The sequence below is a fragment of the Leucoraja erinacea genome, chromosome 2, assembly GCF_028641065.1.
Source record: "Leucoraja erinacea ecotype New England chromosome 2, Leri_hhj_1, whole genome shotgun sequence".
NCBI lineage: Eukaryota > Metazoa > Chordata > Chondrichthyes > Rajiformes > Rajidae > Leucoraja > Leucoraja erinaceus.
In genome coordinates, this window is record NC_073378.1 from 55661075 (window position 1) to 55677765 (window position 16691).

Sequence of the window (16691 nt, forward strand, 5' to 3'; positions counted from 1 at the left end):
TTGGGCCACACCTGGAGTACTGTGCCTAATTTTGATCTTGTTTTAAAAAAGGATATACGGGCGTGGAAGGCAGATCAAAACACATTCACTCGGCAAATTCCTAGGATCAGTGGGCAACGAAGAATATAGATCCAATTTCTGAAGTTTAGAAGAATAAGGAGTGATCTTATTGAAACAAGATTTTCAAGGACCTGACAGGATAGATGCTGAGATTTTTCCACCAGTAAAGGATCTCGAATAAGGGAATGTATTTTAAGAATAGGGGCAGTCATTTAACGTGACAGAGGTGTATCGATGCTACTTCTCACAGCATGGTGGTTCTTAGTAATGGAGAGCTGTGGAGGCTAGATTATTGGAGAGTATTTAAAGAGTAAGTATGATCATATTGCATGTAGGGACAGGCTTTTGAGAGGCCAACATCTACATATTATTTTGCTCTTGCTGCCAAAGCATAACATTTTATACTTCAGGCAATTCATTTGGATTAAGATGTTAAGGAGTATTGACAGTTCGATGTGTAGAGAATGTGTCTGTTTATCGGAGAATTGTTAACTTGGGTTCACTTTGGTTAAAAATTTAAAATCGCCCATTTAAGATAGAAATGAAGGCATCTTTTTTTCCTGAGAGGATTGTGAGTTTTTGGAATTATCTTCCTCAGTGACTGTTTAGTTTTAGTTTAGTTTAGAGATACACCGTGGAAACAGGCCCTTCGGCACATCGAGTTCATGCCGACCAGCGATCCACGCACACTAACATTATCCTACAGACAATAGGGACAATTTATAATAATACCAAGCCTATTAGCCTACAAACCGGAGATCCTGGAGAAAACCCATGCAGGTCATATTATAATTAGCTGGCAATGATAACTGGCATGTTTCTTGTGGGAAGTCACCACCTGGTTTGATGAAATTAATTTGTGGAAAGGAATCCATTTGCTAACTGGTTAATTGATTGATCATCCTGTACTCCTGCATCTGAGTAATTGACATTTACAAAAGATAATATTTTGTTTCCTTCCCTAGGATGGTGAAGATTTGATGGATGAAAGCGTGTTGAAATTTTATACCCAACAGTGGGAAGATTACAGGTTTTCTAGTAAAGTATTGAACGGAATCTGTGCCTATCTCAATCGACATTGGGTCCGCCGTGAATGTGATGAAGGACGTAAAGGAATTTACGAAATATATTCAGTAAGAAACAATTTTATTTGTCTCACACAAATTCTATTAAATAGCAGGAAGCATAACATTGTAATGCACCAAGGTTTTATTTAGTCATGGAGTCATACATGGAGTCGACCTTTAAGCCTATTATCCATGCTGATTATCAATGACCTGTCTATACCAATCCCATTTAACAGCATATGATACACACACTACACATTTGCTATTCAAGTTCTCTTTCAGGTAATACTCAAATGTGAGAATATGTGCCTCTGTCACCTGCCTTTATATCGAATTGGACATGCTAGATGCAGGAAACATGTTCCTGGTGTTGGGAAGAGTGCAGAACCAGGGACCACAGTTTAAGAATGAGATGATGAAAAACCTTTCCACACAATTGCGAATTTGTGGAGTTCTCTGCCGCAGAAGGCAGTGGAGGTCGATTCACTGGATGCATTCAAAAGAGAGTTAGATAGAGTTCTTAGGGTGAGCGGAATCAAGGGGTATGTGGAGGAGGCAGGAACGGGGTACTGATTGTGGATGATCAGCCATGATCACATTGTATGGCGGTGCTGGCTTGAAGGTCCGAATGACCTACTCCTGCACCTATTGTCTATGTATCTTTGCCTAGGATTCTAACCTCCCTGACCAGCCTACCTTGTCAAAAGACTTGCTAAAGTCCACGTAGACATCTACCACGTTGCCCTCATCATTTTTCTTGGTCACCTCCTCAAAATTTCAATCGAATTGGTGAGACGATTTCCTTTGAACAAAGTTATGCTGACAATCCAAAAATGGTCCTTGCTCTTCCAATTGCATGTAAATGCTGACGCTCAGAATCCCTTCCAATAGCTTACCCACCACTGATGTTGGACTTACCTTTCTATAGCTCTTACGTTTTTTCTTGCAGCTTTTCTTAAATGGAAGTATTAGCCACCCTCCAGTCTTCTGGCACCTCAGCCATGTCTATTCCCTATACAAATACAAATATCTCTTCCAGGGGCCCCATAATTCAATCCCTAGCTTCCTACACGGTCAAGGATATATTTGATCAGTTCAAAGGGATTTTTATACAGTTATAAAGGGTTTATAGCACCTCCACTTCTGTAATGTGGACTCTTTAAGACATCCATATTATCCCAAGCATCCATGTCATCCTCCATGGTAAGTACAGATGAGAAATGTACGTTTGGGGCCATGTCCATCTCGGTGGCTACACATAGACAACTTAGTTGATCTTTGAGGGATCGTATTCGTTCCCCAGTTATTTTTGTCATCATCCAATCAGCATCAACGCTGCAGAAGTAGACATTGTTAAGACCTTCAATTTCGTTAATGTAAATATTACTAATGATCTATCGCAGACCAATCGCATTGAAGCTTGGATAGGGCAGGTTTGGAGGGATGTGGACCAAACACAGGCAGGTGGGACGAGTGTTGTTGGGACATGTTGGCCAGTGTGGACAAGTTGGGCCGAAGAGCCAGTTTCCACACCGTATATCTCTCTGACTATGACTACAGAAGCAACAGCTAAGAAGGCACACCAATGCCTCTACTTCATCATAAGACTGGGGTGGGAGATTGCAACCTTCACGTGGTCCGCCCTGTTTCAACAAATGCAATCAGCTTGGCATGCACAATCAAATAAGATCAAATAGAACAAGTAGTCTTACAACTTTAGGCTATGCACGCCATACGCGATAAGAAGATCGTAAGACTGGAAATTTGGCATGTCTGTAATGACTTTTACAAACTATATATATATACACACACACACATATATAAATATATATACATATATAAATGTATATATATATATATATATATATAAATATATATATATAAATATATATATATATATATAAATATATATATATATATAAATATATATATATATATATATATATAATATATATATATGTGTGTGTGTGTGTGTGTGTGTATAGATATATATAGATATATATCTATATATATAGATATATATAAAGATATAGATATACATATATATTGGCCAGTCCCACCGATTGCAAATTCTGAAAAAGGACCATTGATATCCCTCTAGCATCTTCATTTAGTTGACTTAAGGGACAGCAAAGATGAGCAGCAAGACTAGGGTCCTTTTGGCTATTGTGAATTGGTTCCATCCTTTTTTGGTGGATCTGTCTGTTGGATTTTTATGGACAAGCAAAGACCCAGAAATACATATGAGCTGAAGTGTCAATTCTGCAAAAGTGTAACTGCATTTCATTATAATCCAGTATACCAGCATTTGAGCCCAATGCTTAGACAATGGTGGCTTGAAATTTTCAAGTGGAAAGCATTAATGTTTCATCCATTTTATAGCATTTATCTTTTAAGGTTACCTTTAGTTCATTCTCTTCGTCATGTCATTTTAACCTGGAAATCTGTAGTAGATGTCATAGAGTGGTACAGCACAGAAGCAGACCCTTCAGCCCAATTCGTTCACGCCAACCAAAATGCCCCATCTCAGCCAGTCTGTGTAAAAATAAAGCTATTGCCTCTCAGGTTCCTGCTACTCTTTCCCCATGCACTTTTAACTTATGTCCTCAAGTTCTTGGTTTCTTTACCCTGGGAAAAAAGGCTCTGTGCATTCACCTTATCTGTTCCACCCATGAGTTTACATACCTCTGTAAGATCATCCTTCAGCCTTGTGGTGCTCCAAGGTATTAAATCCAAGCCTGAACCAACCTCCCCCTGTAGCTCAGGGCCTCGAGTCCTGGCAACATCCTCGTAAATCTTCTCAACTCTTGCCAGCTTAATGACATCTTACCTTTAACAGAGCAACTAACAATGTAGTGAAAACAAAATGGGCACATGTGCGTCATCGAGAATACATGGAAACAAAATGGTGTTGTTGAAGAGATTTTGGCGAGCTGTTGCTAATTCTGGATAGGATTGATGGGCATGCTTTGCTATTGAAATCTCGAGAATTAATGATTATCAGATGTAACCTCAGACTTGAATCCAGAACTATTGGGTTAAACTCAGCTTCTTCTGCTCCAGCCCATCCACAGTATATAGCGTTGCACCTTTCTTCTACTTAAATGTATCTTTTCTGATTCATATTTGAAGTGTTGTGTTCATCTGTTAGTATCATCTTGTCTCATCTATGTCATGGCAATGCCTAGTCCTAATGTGCTTGAATATTACTGCCAGTGTACCATGGTAAGTCAAACTGATCCATTCAAATGTAGACACAAAAAGCTGGGGTAACTCAGGCAGCATCTCTGGAGAGAAGGAATGGGTGCCGATTTGGGTCGAGATCCTTCTTCAGCATCTGCAGTTAATCACTGAAATTAACCTGATGCCACAAACCAGTTTGGATGTAGTCTTTGTGCATTATATGCATAGATGTTTTTCAGCAAACTGTTTTTAAAATTTCTACCCCCTTTTAGAAACTTTTAGAAATAGTGCTGTCACCATTCTTCCAGATATTGTATTCCATGTCGTATCAATCCTCCCTTTGTCCTTTTGATTCTAAATTTGTTTTAATGTTCTCTAGTTACTGACGTGATGAATAGAAATATAATTTATTAATTCAACAAGAGCTCTTTAGATTGTATTGCACCTTTGCCAGAAAAGACTAACCTTTGATCAAAAGGAAAAGAAAAGTAATGAATTTATTCTGAACTCATTTATTTTTACAGTATTCAAAGCTGCTCTGAAAATTTTGTATGACAACGTTTAAAAAAAAGTCTTGATTTACAATGTGGTTAAGCTGGAAAGAGTGCAAAAAAGATTAACGCGGATGTTGCTAGGACTTGAGAGCCTGATCGATAGGGTGAGGTTGATTGAGCAAGCTCAGACTTTATTCTTTAGACCGCTGGAGGCTAAGGGGACTAGATAGGGTGCATAAGCTGATGAGGGGACTAGATAGGGTGAATGTCTTTTACCTAGAGCAGGGGAATTGAGAACCAGAGGACATAGGTTTAAGGTGAGAGGGGAAAGATTTAATATGAACCCGAGGGGTAATTTTTTCACACGTATATGGAACGGGCTGCTAGAGGAGGCAGTTGAGGCAACAATTAAAAGACAGGTACATGAATAGGAAAGGTACATGGGCCCAACACAGGCAGGTTGTACTAGGTAGATGGGACATCTTGGTCATCATGGGCAAGTTATGCCAAAGGGCCTGGTTCTGTGTTTTATGACTATTTTACGTGTTTCAGAAAAACATTTGTCCTCCAAGAATGTTAACCAAAGTAGGCCATATCCTAAATCCAATTTTTTAGATTTGACTTCGTACAGTTTGGTGATAATGACAATATTTGGAAGCCATTTATTTATGAGCAGTAATCACAACATGCTTTTTTTTCTATCCTTGCAGCTTGCTTTAGTGACATGGCGGGATTGTTTATTTCGACCTTTAAATAAGCAGGCAAGTATTTTATCATTAAAATATGTTTGTTCAATACTATTTCTATTACTATTCATTACTATCTCTTCAAAAAGCCTTGTGGTTTAAATATGTTATTTCCGAAAGTACGTTCCTAGTGATACTGGTGTAATCGCTATTTCTACTACTTCCTGACACTTGTCATCATTCTAAAAGACTCATTGATAATATCTGGCAAATTTAATGAGGTGGAAACTGTTAGCTTTAACCATCATTCCACTCTGAATTTAATAACAGTCTCCAGTTAAAAGTGAAAATCCAATTGTCAATATTTTTGGTCCTTGCTTCACCGTCATGCTGTTTTCTCCAAAGTAACCATCAGAAATCAAAGATCTTGCCACCATTTCAGGTGTTTCCACTCTTTCCCATTGTTGATATTTATTACATGATCTATAAGTGAATTTTTAATGGTGTCCTAAGTCATTTTTACTGGTTAACAATCTTTGGACTTCATTTAAGAAAAAAAAAAACAAGCAACGATAGATTTTCAGCCACCTTGGTTGCAAACAAAAATTCTAAACGTGCTTAATATAATCTCTCAGTAGGAACTTGCAGAAATCACAAAGAGGATACTTTTGCAGTAATATCTTGTCTGTTGAAATACCTTATTGAGTATAATGTGCACCATGTATGGGTGCCCACAAAATAGGTAGGGAAGGAATTTGATTGTCAGCTGTGTCATAACCTACCACTGACATCTCACTTTCACCACTGTCATCCAGGAATTATATAATAATTACTAGACTAAGTGGGACCCGTTAGGTCCCATGTTCACACGTGAGGGCTGGTCACCCGACCCAATATTCCACCTCTCCACCAATATTCCACCTCTCCACCAATTCCAATATTGGTGGCCAGTGGGGGGGCTTTCTGGAGTGCTGGTATGGGTTCTTGGGGTGGCAGCTCAGTCCCTCTAGCCTGAGCTGCTGGCAGCTCACTCACGGCTGTTGACTCATGACTATTCCTTGAAATTCCATTTCAAGTAGGGTGCAAGGCCACCAAATTCAAATCCATGTTCCTACCATTTCAAGCAGGGTGCAAGGCCACCAAATTCAAGTGCAGTTTCTTACTACTATGAGCAGCGTGCAAGGCCACCAAATTCAAGTGCAGGCAAGATGCAAGGCCACCAAATTCAAGTGCAGTTTCATTCCACTTCAAGCAGGGTCGAAGGCCACCAAATTCAAATGCAGCTTCATACCATTTCATGCTGGGTGAAACAACATAAAACCACACAAAACACCGAACTCACAGTTCAGTAGACATTCAGTGTGTTCAGTTGATTCACAGGTCAGCCAGAGTGATGACCTCTCCCTCCCCCATCATGCAGAGACTGTGCCACACCCACATTTCCGGGTGTTATAACCCCTCCGACCGGAAAAGGTGTAGCTTTCAGGGCGTGATTGACAGGAGAGAGATTCTCAACATTTATTAAACACTAATAACACTTTTATTTTTCATTGATGGGAAGAATTCTCTGCACCTGCTCAGCAGAGGGGGGACTGAGTAAGATGGCCAAAAATCACAGCCGTAAGTCGTAGCGTTTTATCTAAAATGAATATACAGAGCAAACAGGAAGTAAGTGCATTTGCAGTAGTGCCATTTAACTTCAAGCCAATGCACCCAAGCCGCCATTTGCAGTAAGTAGTGCCTTTCAACTTCAAGCCAAAGCACACAAGCCACCATTTGCAGTAAGTAGTGCCTTTCAACTTCAAGCTAAAGCACCCAAGCCACCATTTGCAGTAAGTAGTGCCTTTCAACTTCAAACCAAAGCACCCGTCACCATTTGCAGTAAGTAGTGTCTTTCAACTTCATGCCACCATTTGCAGTAAATAGTGCCTTTCAACTTAAAGCCAAATGCCACCATTTGCAGTAAGTAGTGCCTTTCAACTTCAAGCCAAAGCACCCAAACAACCATTTTCAGGCAGTGCCTTTTTACTTCAAACAATCAATATTTTCATTTTCAAACCACATTATAGGTACTCACAGTTGTGTAGACATTTGTTCAGTGTTATTCAGAGCTCAGAGAGACGTGACCCTTGGCTTCATCCATCTTGCAGAGAATGAGTGAGGCACACCACTTCCTGGTTTTATAGTCCCTCCCCCTCCCTCCAGCAGGTGCAGCAGAGAGAATTTGTTTAAACTTCACGCCAAAGCTCCCAGCCACCATTTGCAGTAAATAGTGCAATTCAACTTCAAGCCAAAGCACCTAAGCCACCATTTGCAGTAAGAAGTGCCTTTCAACTTCAAGCCAAATCACCCAAGCCACCATTTGCAGTAAATAGTGCCTTTCAACTTCAAGTCAATGCACCCAAGCCACCATTTGTAGTAAGTAGTCCCTTTCAACTTCAAGCCAAAACACCCAAACAACCATTTGCAGGCAGTGCCTTTTTACTTCAAACAAACCATATTTTCATTTTCAAACCACATTAAGGATACTCACAGTTGTGTAGACATTTGTTCAGTGTTATTCAGAGCTCCGAGAGACGTGACCCTTGGCTTCATCTATCTTGCAGAGAGTGAGTAAAGCACACCACTTCCTGGTTTTATAGTCCCTCCCCCTCCCTCCAGCAGGGGCAGCAGAGAGAATGGTGACTTTTTAAAAAACATTAATATCTCTCTGATTTGTCATCGATAGGAAAAATCCTCAGCACCCGTAAGGCGGAGGGGGGCTCTGAGCGAGGTGGCCAAAAATGATGACCGTAGGTGGCTGCGTTCAGTCGGAAATCGCAGCACAGTTGGCCAATAGCGGTCAAGATCAGAGATTTAGTAATATAGATAAACCTTCTGAATATATTGGAATGTTTTTGAAATATTTAAAACTTTTTGCCTTAACAATAAACTAAACATGCATACGAATCTCATATAGATAGGGTGGTAAAGAAACCTTTTGGTGTACTGGCCTTTATAAATCAGAGCATTGAGTATAGAAGTTGGGATGTAATGTTAAAATTGTACATGGCATTGGTGAGACCAATTCTGGAGTATGGTGTACAATTTTGGTCACCAAATTATAGGAAAGATGTCAACAAAATAGAGAGAGTACAGAGGAGATTTACTAGAATGTTGCCTGGGTTTCAGCAACTAAGTTACAGAGAAAGCTTGAACAAGTTAGGGCTTTATTCTTTGGAGCGCAGAAGGTTAAGGGGGGACTTGATAGAGGTCTTTAAAATGATGAGAGGGATATACAGAGTTAACGTGGATAAGCTTTTTCCATCGAGAGTAGGGAAGATTCAAACAAGAGGACATGATTTGAGAATTAAGGGACAGAAGTTTAGGGGTAACATGAGGGGGAACTTCTTTACTCAGAGTGGTAGCTGTGTGGAATGAGCTTCCAGTGGAAGTGGTGGAGGCAGGTTCGATTTTATAATTTAAAAATAAATTGGATAGGCATATGGACGGGAAAGGAATGGAGGGTTATGGTCTGAGTGCAGGTAGATGGGACTAGGGGAGAATAAGTGTTCGGCACGGACTAGAAGGGCCGAGATGGCCTGTTTCCGTGCTGTAATTGTTATATGGTTATATGCGTGAGCATGAACAACCAAATGACCACCCTATTCTATGCCAAATATCTGGAATTAAAAGAGGGATTGAGCAAAAGAAAATTATCTTGGTTCTTAACACTGATCGCCGTACTGTCTACCTTGTTATTACGGACCGATGAGCCAAAATAATTCCCTCCTCAAGACTGATGGAACGGTCGCTCGGCCTAAGCCCCCCATTCACATTTGGAAACAATGAATATTTTGGGCTTGCATTCAATTGATTAAACTTGAGTTGGCAGATTCTCTGTTAAAGTTGGCGGACGGCCTCGCCGCTGAATAAAGTAGTACTGGCGTTAATTCTGGGATCTGGGGCTTGAGCAGTCAGATTTGTCCATCTGTGAGTTGGCGCAGCTGATAGAGCTGCTGCCTCCCAGCGCCAGAGACCCAATGCGATACTGTCCTCATGTGCTGTCTGTGTGCTGCTGCAACAGCTGGAGTTTCCTCCCACATCCCAAAGATGTGCTGGTTTGTAAGTTAATTGGACGCTATGTTTCGGGAGATATTTATCTCGTGTGTCAGGGGAGTATTCGAAAGTGTGATAAAATAGGACTAGTGTAAAGAGGTCTGCCGCCATGGACACGGTGGGCCGAAGGTCCAGTTTCTGCGCCATATCTTAAACTAAGCTAAATCTGAAAACACAACTTTATCAATTTAAGCTTTTCAACCTTTTCTACCATAAGCGTAGGTTTTGTGGATCTTTGTCCTCCCAAAACCACCCCTTGGAATACTCGGTTATAGGGGACAATTAGCAATAATGGACACCAATCCACCCTGCACTATGGTCCGCTATAATGAGGGTTATCTGTGTCTTGAATTTCAGCTACAAAGTCCTGCTGAACAGGATGCCTAAATCTCCATGAGTCGATTCCTTTTATATAGCTGACATGACATATATATATATATATATAATTTTCAAAGATTCTGCTAACAGTCCTACTAGAAAATCAGTTGAGTCTGAAGAAGGGTCTTGACCCAAAACGTCACCCATTCCTTCTATCCAGAGATGCTGCCTGTCCTGCTGAGTTACTCCAGCTTTTTGTGTCTATCTTATATATAATTAAAGTTTGGAAAGGTATTGTAGTCATTTAATCTGTTATAATGATACATGAGGCTATTCTAAAGACCATTACATTTCTCGCCAGGTTACAAATGCAGTTCTGAAGTTGATTGAGAAGGAGCGAAATGGTGAAACTATCAACACCAGACTGATTAGCGGAGTGGTTCAGTCGTATGGTAATTGTGAACTGCTTGTGTTTAATGTGTTTAACTGATCCTAGTAGATCTGTTAGCAGAATCTTTGGAAATTTTTCAGGCTGAAAAGTTTTGTTCATTGTATTTATTTTAATCACAGTTGAACTTGGGCTGAATGAAGATGATGCTTTTGCAAAGGGACCCACATTGACCGTGTATAAAGAGTCATTTGAATCTCAATTTCTGGCTGACACCGAGAGGTTTTACACAAGGGAAAGCACTGAGTTTCTGCAGCAAAATCCTGTAACAGAATACATGAAGAAGGTTAGTAACTGCAGTTAGATAAATGGACAGTTAATAGAGTCTATCTCAAATGTTTATTGAATTGGGCAATTGTAGCACAGTGCATGTTTATCATATATATGAACAATATGGATGAGGTGGCATGATTAGTAAGTTTCCGGATGGTGGCCAGTGGAGAAGATTGTTTAAGGCAAGAACATGATTTAATTCAACTTGGAAAGTAGGCCAAGGAATGGCAAAATGAAATTTAACTCGAACAGAGCATTTTGGGAAGTTAAACAGGACAGGACATGTACAGTGAATAACAGGGTCCTGGGGAGTGTTGTAGACTGGAGAGAACCAAGGATATAAATACCATTGAAAGTGAAAAGGTAGTCTAACTGACAAAGACGACATTATGCATACTTGGTTTCATCCGACGGATGTGGATTCCAAGAGATGGGAAAGTAGCGTTAGCTATCCAAGACATCGGTGAAATCGAACCTGAAATTGTATGCAGTTCCAGCCAGCATACTATAGGAAGACTGTGATTAGGCTAGAGAGAGTGCGGTAAAGATTCACAAGGCTGTTGCTGGGACTGAAGGGTTGTGTTCTAAGGAGGTATCATGTAGGCTGGGCCTGTTTTCTCCAGAGTGAAAGAGGCTGACTGGTGACCTTATGCAGGTTTACAAAATCATGAGGGGCATACAGTGGCTTGCAAAAGTATTCACACCCCTTGAACTTTTCCACATTTTGTCACGTTACAACCACAAACGTAAATGTATTTTATTGGGATTTTATGTGATAGACCAACACAAAGTGGCGCGTAATTGTGAAGTGGAAGGAAAATGATACATGGTTTTCAATTTTTTTTACAAATAAATAACTGAAAAGTGTGGCGTGCAAAAGTATTCAGCCCCCTTTATTCATACCCCTAAATAAAATCCAGTGCAACCAATTGCCTTCAGAAGTCACCTAATTAGTAAATAGAGTCCACGTGTGTAATCTAATCTCAGTATAAATACAGTTGTTCTGTGAAGGCCTCAGAGGTTTGTTAGAGAACAAACAGCATCATGAAGCCCAAGGAACACACCAGACAGGTCAGGGATAAGAAGTTGTGGAGAGGTTTAAGGCAGGGTTAGGTTATAAAAAAATATCCCAAGCTTTGAACATCTCACGCAGTGTTCAATCCATCATCCGAAAATGGAAAGAGTATGGCACAACTGCAAACCTACCAAGACGTGGCCGTCCACCTAAACTGACAGGCCGGGCAAGGAGAGCATTGATCAGAGAAGCAGCCAAATGGTAACTCTGGAGTTGCTGCACAGATCCACAGCTCAGATGGGAGAATCTGTCCACAGGACAACTATTAGTCGTGCACTCCACAAATATGGCCTTTATGGAAGAATGGCAAGAAGAAAGCCATTGTAGAAAAAAAAGCCATAAGAAATCCCGTTTGCAGTTTGCCACCAGCCATGTGGGGGACACAGCAAACATGTGGAGGAACGCCTGGTGAAACCCCACATTACTGCCAGCCTCCCCTCATCGTTAGACCCCCTCCAGTTTGCCTATCGTCCCAACCGTTCTACAGATGATGCCATCTCTACCATGCTGCACACAGTACTCACGCATCTGGAAAACAAAAACACATACGCCAGAATCCTGTACATTGACTTCAGCTCAGCGTTTAACACCATCATCCCACAGAGACTTGTGGAGAAACTAACCTTGCTGGGCCTCAACACCACCCTGTGTCACTGGATCTTGGACTTTCTGACAGAGAGACCGCAGTCAGTCCGTGTTGGCAAGAACACTTCAGGCTCGATCACGCTGAGCACCGGCTCCTCTCAAGGCTGTGTGCTCAGCCCGCTGTTGTTCACATTGCTCACACATGACTGTGCTGCCAGATTCAGGGATAATAAGATCATAAAATTCGCGGATGACACAACAGTGGTGGGACTCATCAGCAGAGATGACGAATCAATGTACAGGGAGGAAGTAAAACAACTAGTGGACTGGTGCGGCAAAAGTCATCTAGAATTAAATGTCGACAAAACAAAGGAGATGGTTGTCGACTTCAGGAGGGCGCAGCCAAAGCATACACCCCTCAACATCAGTGGCACCCCAGTGGAGAGCATAAAGTTCCTCGGTGTGCAAATTACAGACAGTCTCACCTGGTCCAGGAACACCACTGGGACCGTCAAACGGGCCCATCAGCGACTGCACTTCCTGAAGAAACTCAAACAGGCCTCACTCCCCACCAACATCCTCAGGACTTTCTACAGGGTACGGTGGAGTCTGTACTCGCGTACTGCATAAATACGTGGTACTACACCTGCAACTGCTTGGACAGGAAGGCTCTGCAGAGGGTAGTGAGGGGAGCAGAGAGGATCATTGGCGTCTCCCTACCCTCGGTACAAGAAATGTTCCAGACCCGCTGTCTGAAAAAAGCTCAGAGAATTGCTAAGGACAAACTGCACCCCCTCCACATACACCTGGATCTCCTGCCATCAGGCAAGAGATATCGCAGCATCAAAGCCCGGACTACAAGACTGCTAAACAGCTTCCTGCCGCAGGCTGTGAGGCTGCTAAACAGTCACTCTGTACTCACAGTCACCTGATTCTGAGGCTTGGCACGGACACTTTAATAACTGGCACTGGCCACTCAAATCAGCTGCCCCGGACATTTTTATGATTGGTTTTATTGTATTTTAACGTTGTTGTTTTACCTGCTTTTAACTATTTATACTGTTCCATCAGGGTCTGGATTGTTTTTAGTGTTATTATGTGTGAAATGTTTTAAATTTCATGTGCGATGCTCCGGTATTCCCTGGGAAACGTCTTTTCATTTTGCACTGTACAACTGTTGCTTGCAAGATGACAATATAGGTTGATTGATTGATTGATTGATTGATTGAAGGTGCTCTGGTCAGATGAGACCAAAATTGAAGTTTTTGACCTAAATGCAAAACGCTATGTGTGACGGAAAACTAACACTGCACATCACCCTGAACACACCATCCCCACTGTGAAACATGGTGGTGGCAGCATCATGCTGTGGGGATGCTTTTCTTCAGCAGGGACAGGGAAGCTGGTCAGAGTTGATGGGAAGATGGATGGAGCCAAATACAGGGCAATCTTGGAAGAAAACCTGTTAGAGTCTGCAAAAGACTTGAGACTGGGGCGGAGGTTCACCTTCCAGCAGGACAACGACCCTAAACATACAGCCAGAGCTACAATGGAATGGTTTAGATCAAAGCATATCCATGTGTTAGAATGGCCCAGTCAAAGTCCAGAACTAAATCCAATTGAGAATCTCTGGCAAGACTTGAAAATTGCTGCTCACAGACGCTCTCCATCCAATCTGACTGAGCTTGAGCTATTTTGCAAAGAAGAATGGGCAAAAATTTCAGTCTCTAGATGTGCAAAGCTGGTAGAGACATACCCCAAAAGACTTGCAGCTGTAATTGCAGCGAAAGGTGGTTCTACAAAGTATTGACTCAGGGGGGCTGAATACTTATGCACGCCACACTTTTCAGTTTTTTATTTGTACAAAAATTTGAAAACCATGTATCATTTTCCTTCCACTTCACAATTATGCACCACTTTGTGTTGGTCTATCACATAAAATTCCAATAAAATACATTTACGTTGGTGGTTGTAACGTGACAAAATTTGGAAAAGTTCAAGGGGTATGAAAACCTTTGCAAGCCACTGTAGATAATGCGAATGGTCACAGTTATTTTCACCAAGGTAGCACAGTCTAAAAGCAGAGGGCATCGGTTTACGGTTAGAGGGAAAAGATTTAAAGGGGACCTGAGAGGGAAATGTTTCTACATGGAGGATGGTGGGTATAAGAAACGAATTGTTGGAAGAAGCGGTAGAGGTGGGTACAATTAAAGTATTTTAAAGAGAGTTTTACAGGTATATGGATTTGATTATGTGGTGGCCTTTTGTTCCCTCACCCCTTTCTTACCCATTCTCTGACACTTGTTCCCCCTTTCATTTTATAAACTTTCATTGCTTGCTCGACCCTCCCGCTCACACAGAATATGTCATGACTTTTGATAAACCTTTTATTATTATATTCCTGTTGAATATTACAAAACGCTTTTTTAATGGATTTCCATACATAAACGCATTACAGGAATTTAGACTGTAATGCACCCAAAACCTGCCAATATTAAGAATTAAATGCCCTCATAGGTTAATATCCTGGTTGTTGAGTTTTGGTAGGATGTAAGATATTTGGAGGATGAGAAATAAAGTAGTTGAAGGCAATATGCCCCCTCGAGCTATGTGACATTCAGTAAAATAAAGGATTATTCATAATGTGTTTCTCCATTTTTATTTGAATGTAAGAGAAGTTGTCAAGAATGGGAAGCCTGACAATTTTGTTTTTACTTCTCTATTTTAAGGTTAATGATAATTGTAGCTCACTTCACATTCCCAGCAATAGGGAGTAGAGATATAAACAGCAAATTCTAGAAACGCTCAGTAGGTAAAAGGCAGTATCTGCAGAGTCGTGACATTAATGGTTGACGGTCTGGATGATGATGGATGATGGTTTCATCAAAATGAGGAAAAGTTGGAAATGTGATCTATTTTAATTTGCAGGAAAATTTTCCCAGTTCTGATAAATGGCCATCAAACTGAAACATTAAATATTTATCTCTACTATTCTGTTGAGCATTGCCATCTTTTTCAGATTTAAGTTCAGATATCCCGCTGCACAAACACAGCTAAAGGGATTTGTTCAGGGATACATTTTGAAAAATTGACAACGGGCTTAAACTTAGGTTTGTACAATTTTGTATAGTATATTTTGAGTAGTAGTTGTATTCAGGAAGATGATTTTGTCTTTCAGGCTGAAGCTCGGTTGATGGAGGAACAACGTAGAGTACAAGTTTATCTTCATGAAAGTACCCAAGATGAGCTGGCTCGTAAATGTGAACAAGTACTCATTGAGAAACATCTAGAAATTTTTCATACAGAGTTTCAGAATTTATTAGATGCTGATAAAAATGAAGGTAATATTCTTGTTTATTGTGAAAAGGGGAACATTATGTTGCAGATTGGCATGATTTTCCTTTTCTCTTTGTCTTGTACTTAGAATCTCAGAGGACAGCTTATCTTTCTTCTGAACTGAACTGTATTACTATATAGACTTCTTCAGTAGAAATGGTAAATACGTTGTTTAAATGACAACCTCTAAAAAACCACCATTTGATGATGCACAGAAACAGGTCCTTTGATCCACCCTGTGAATGCCAATCGTCAGGTGCCTATTTATTTCCATTTATCAGCACCTGATTCATTCCCATCTATGTCTTGCCAATGTAATTGCTTGTCCAATACTTTAATGTTGAGTGAATCTTTGCCTCTACAATCCTCTCAGAAAGTCCAAACTTCAAAACTCAGTGTAAATAAATCTTCCTTGTACCCCTCTTACGCCTCACTTGTGGCAGTAAAGGGGCAAAACAGATTGATCGTGGAATTCTCTGATTTATCTTAAAAGGAATAATTGTGCCTTTCATTGTTTGTGTAGGAATGGGCCCAACTGACCCCAATCTATCAATTTTAAGAACTTACACATTTCAAATCTGTGTGTGTACTCTGGAATTTTACTCTAGTATTTTATGGTGAGCAAAGAGAAGAAACAAAAAAGGACGAATTATAGTTTGTTTAATATTGGCAACTGATTTAAAATGCAGTATCTAACTATAGCAATAGTAAACCTGCTACTTAAATGATTTACATGATAGCATGTTAAAAGTTAATGTGCTCATGATAGCATGTTAAAAGTTAATGTGCTCTAATGTAGAAACTTGCATTGTGGAGATGTGAAGTTTACAGATGACTTGGACAATGACAAGCATAGTTATTAGCTTATAAGGCCATGAGTATTTTTTTTAATATTTGCATGTTTTTCTGTACAGTTGCAAAATTTTAGTGGCAGTTAATGATTGGTGTATGTGATAGATTTTGATGTGAATCTTTCATAAATCTTCTGAGTCATTTAGTTTGATTTTTTTATACTGAGCAAAGTAATAATGTCCCTGATTTTGGATAAGTCGAATATTTGATGCCAGT

At 40.4% G+C, this 16691-nt stretch overlaps 1 protein-coding gene across 2 annotated transcripts in view; it reads left to right on the top strand.

The window, feature by feature from the left end:
• Positions 1–16691, top strand: part of cul1b (cullin 1b) — an 86697-nt gene that overhangs the window by 40434 nt on the left and 29572 nt on the right. For both annotated transcript variants that reach the window (XM_055657036.1, XM_055657045.1), the window contains 5 exons: positions 1026–1193; positions 5515–5565; positions 10268–10358; positions 10477–10640; positions 15466–15628. In XM_055657036.1, coding sequence (XP_055513011.1) covers positions 1026–1193; positions 5515–5565; positions 10268–10358; positions 10477–10640; positions 15466–15628 — 637 coding nt within the window. The remainder of the gene's footprint in view (positions 1–1025; positions 1194–5514; positions 5566–10267; positions 10359–10476; positions 10641–15465; positions 15629–16691) is intronic.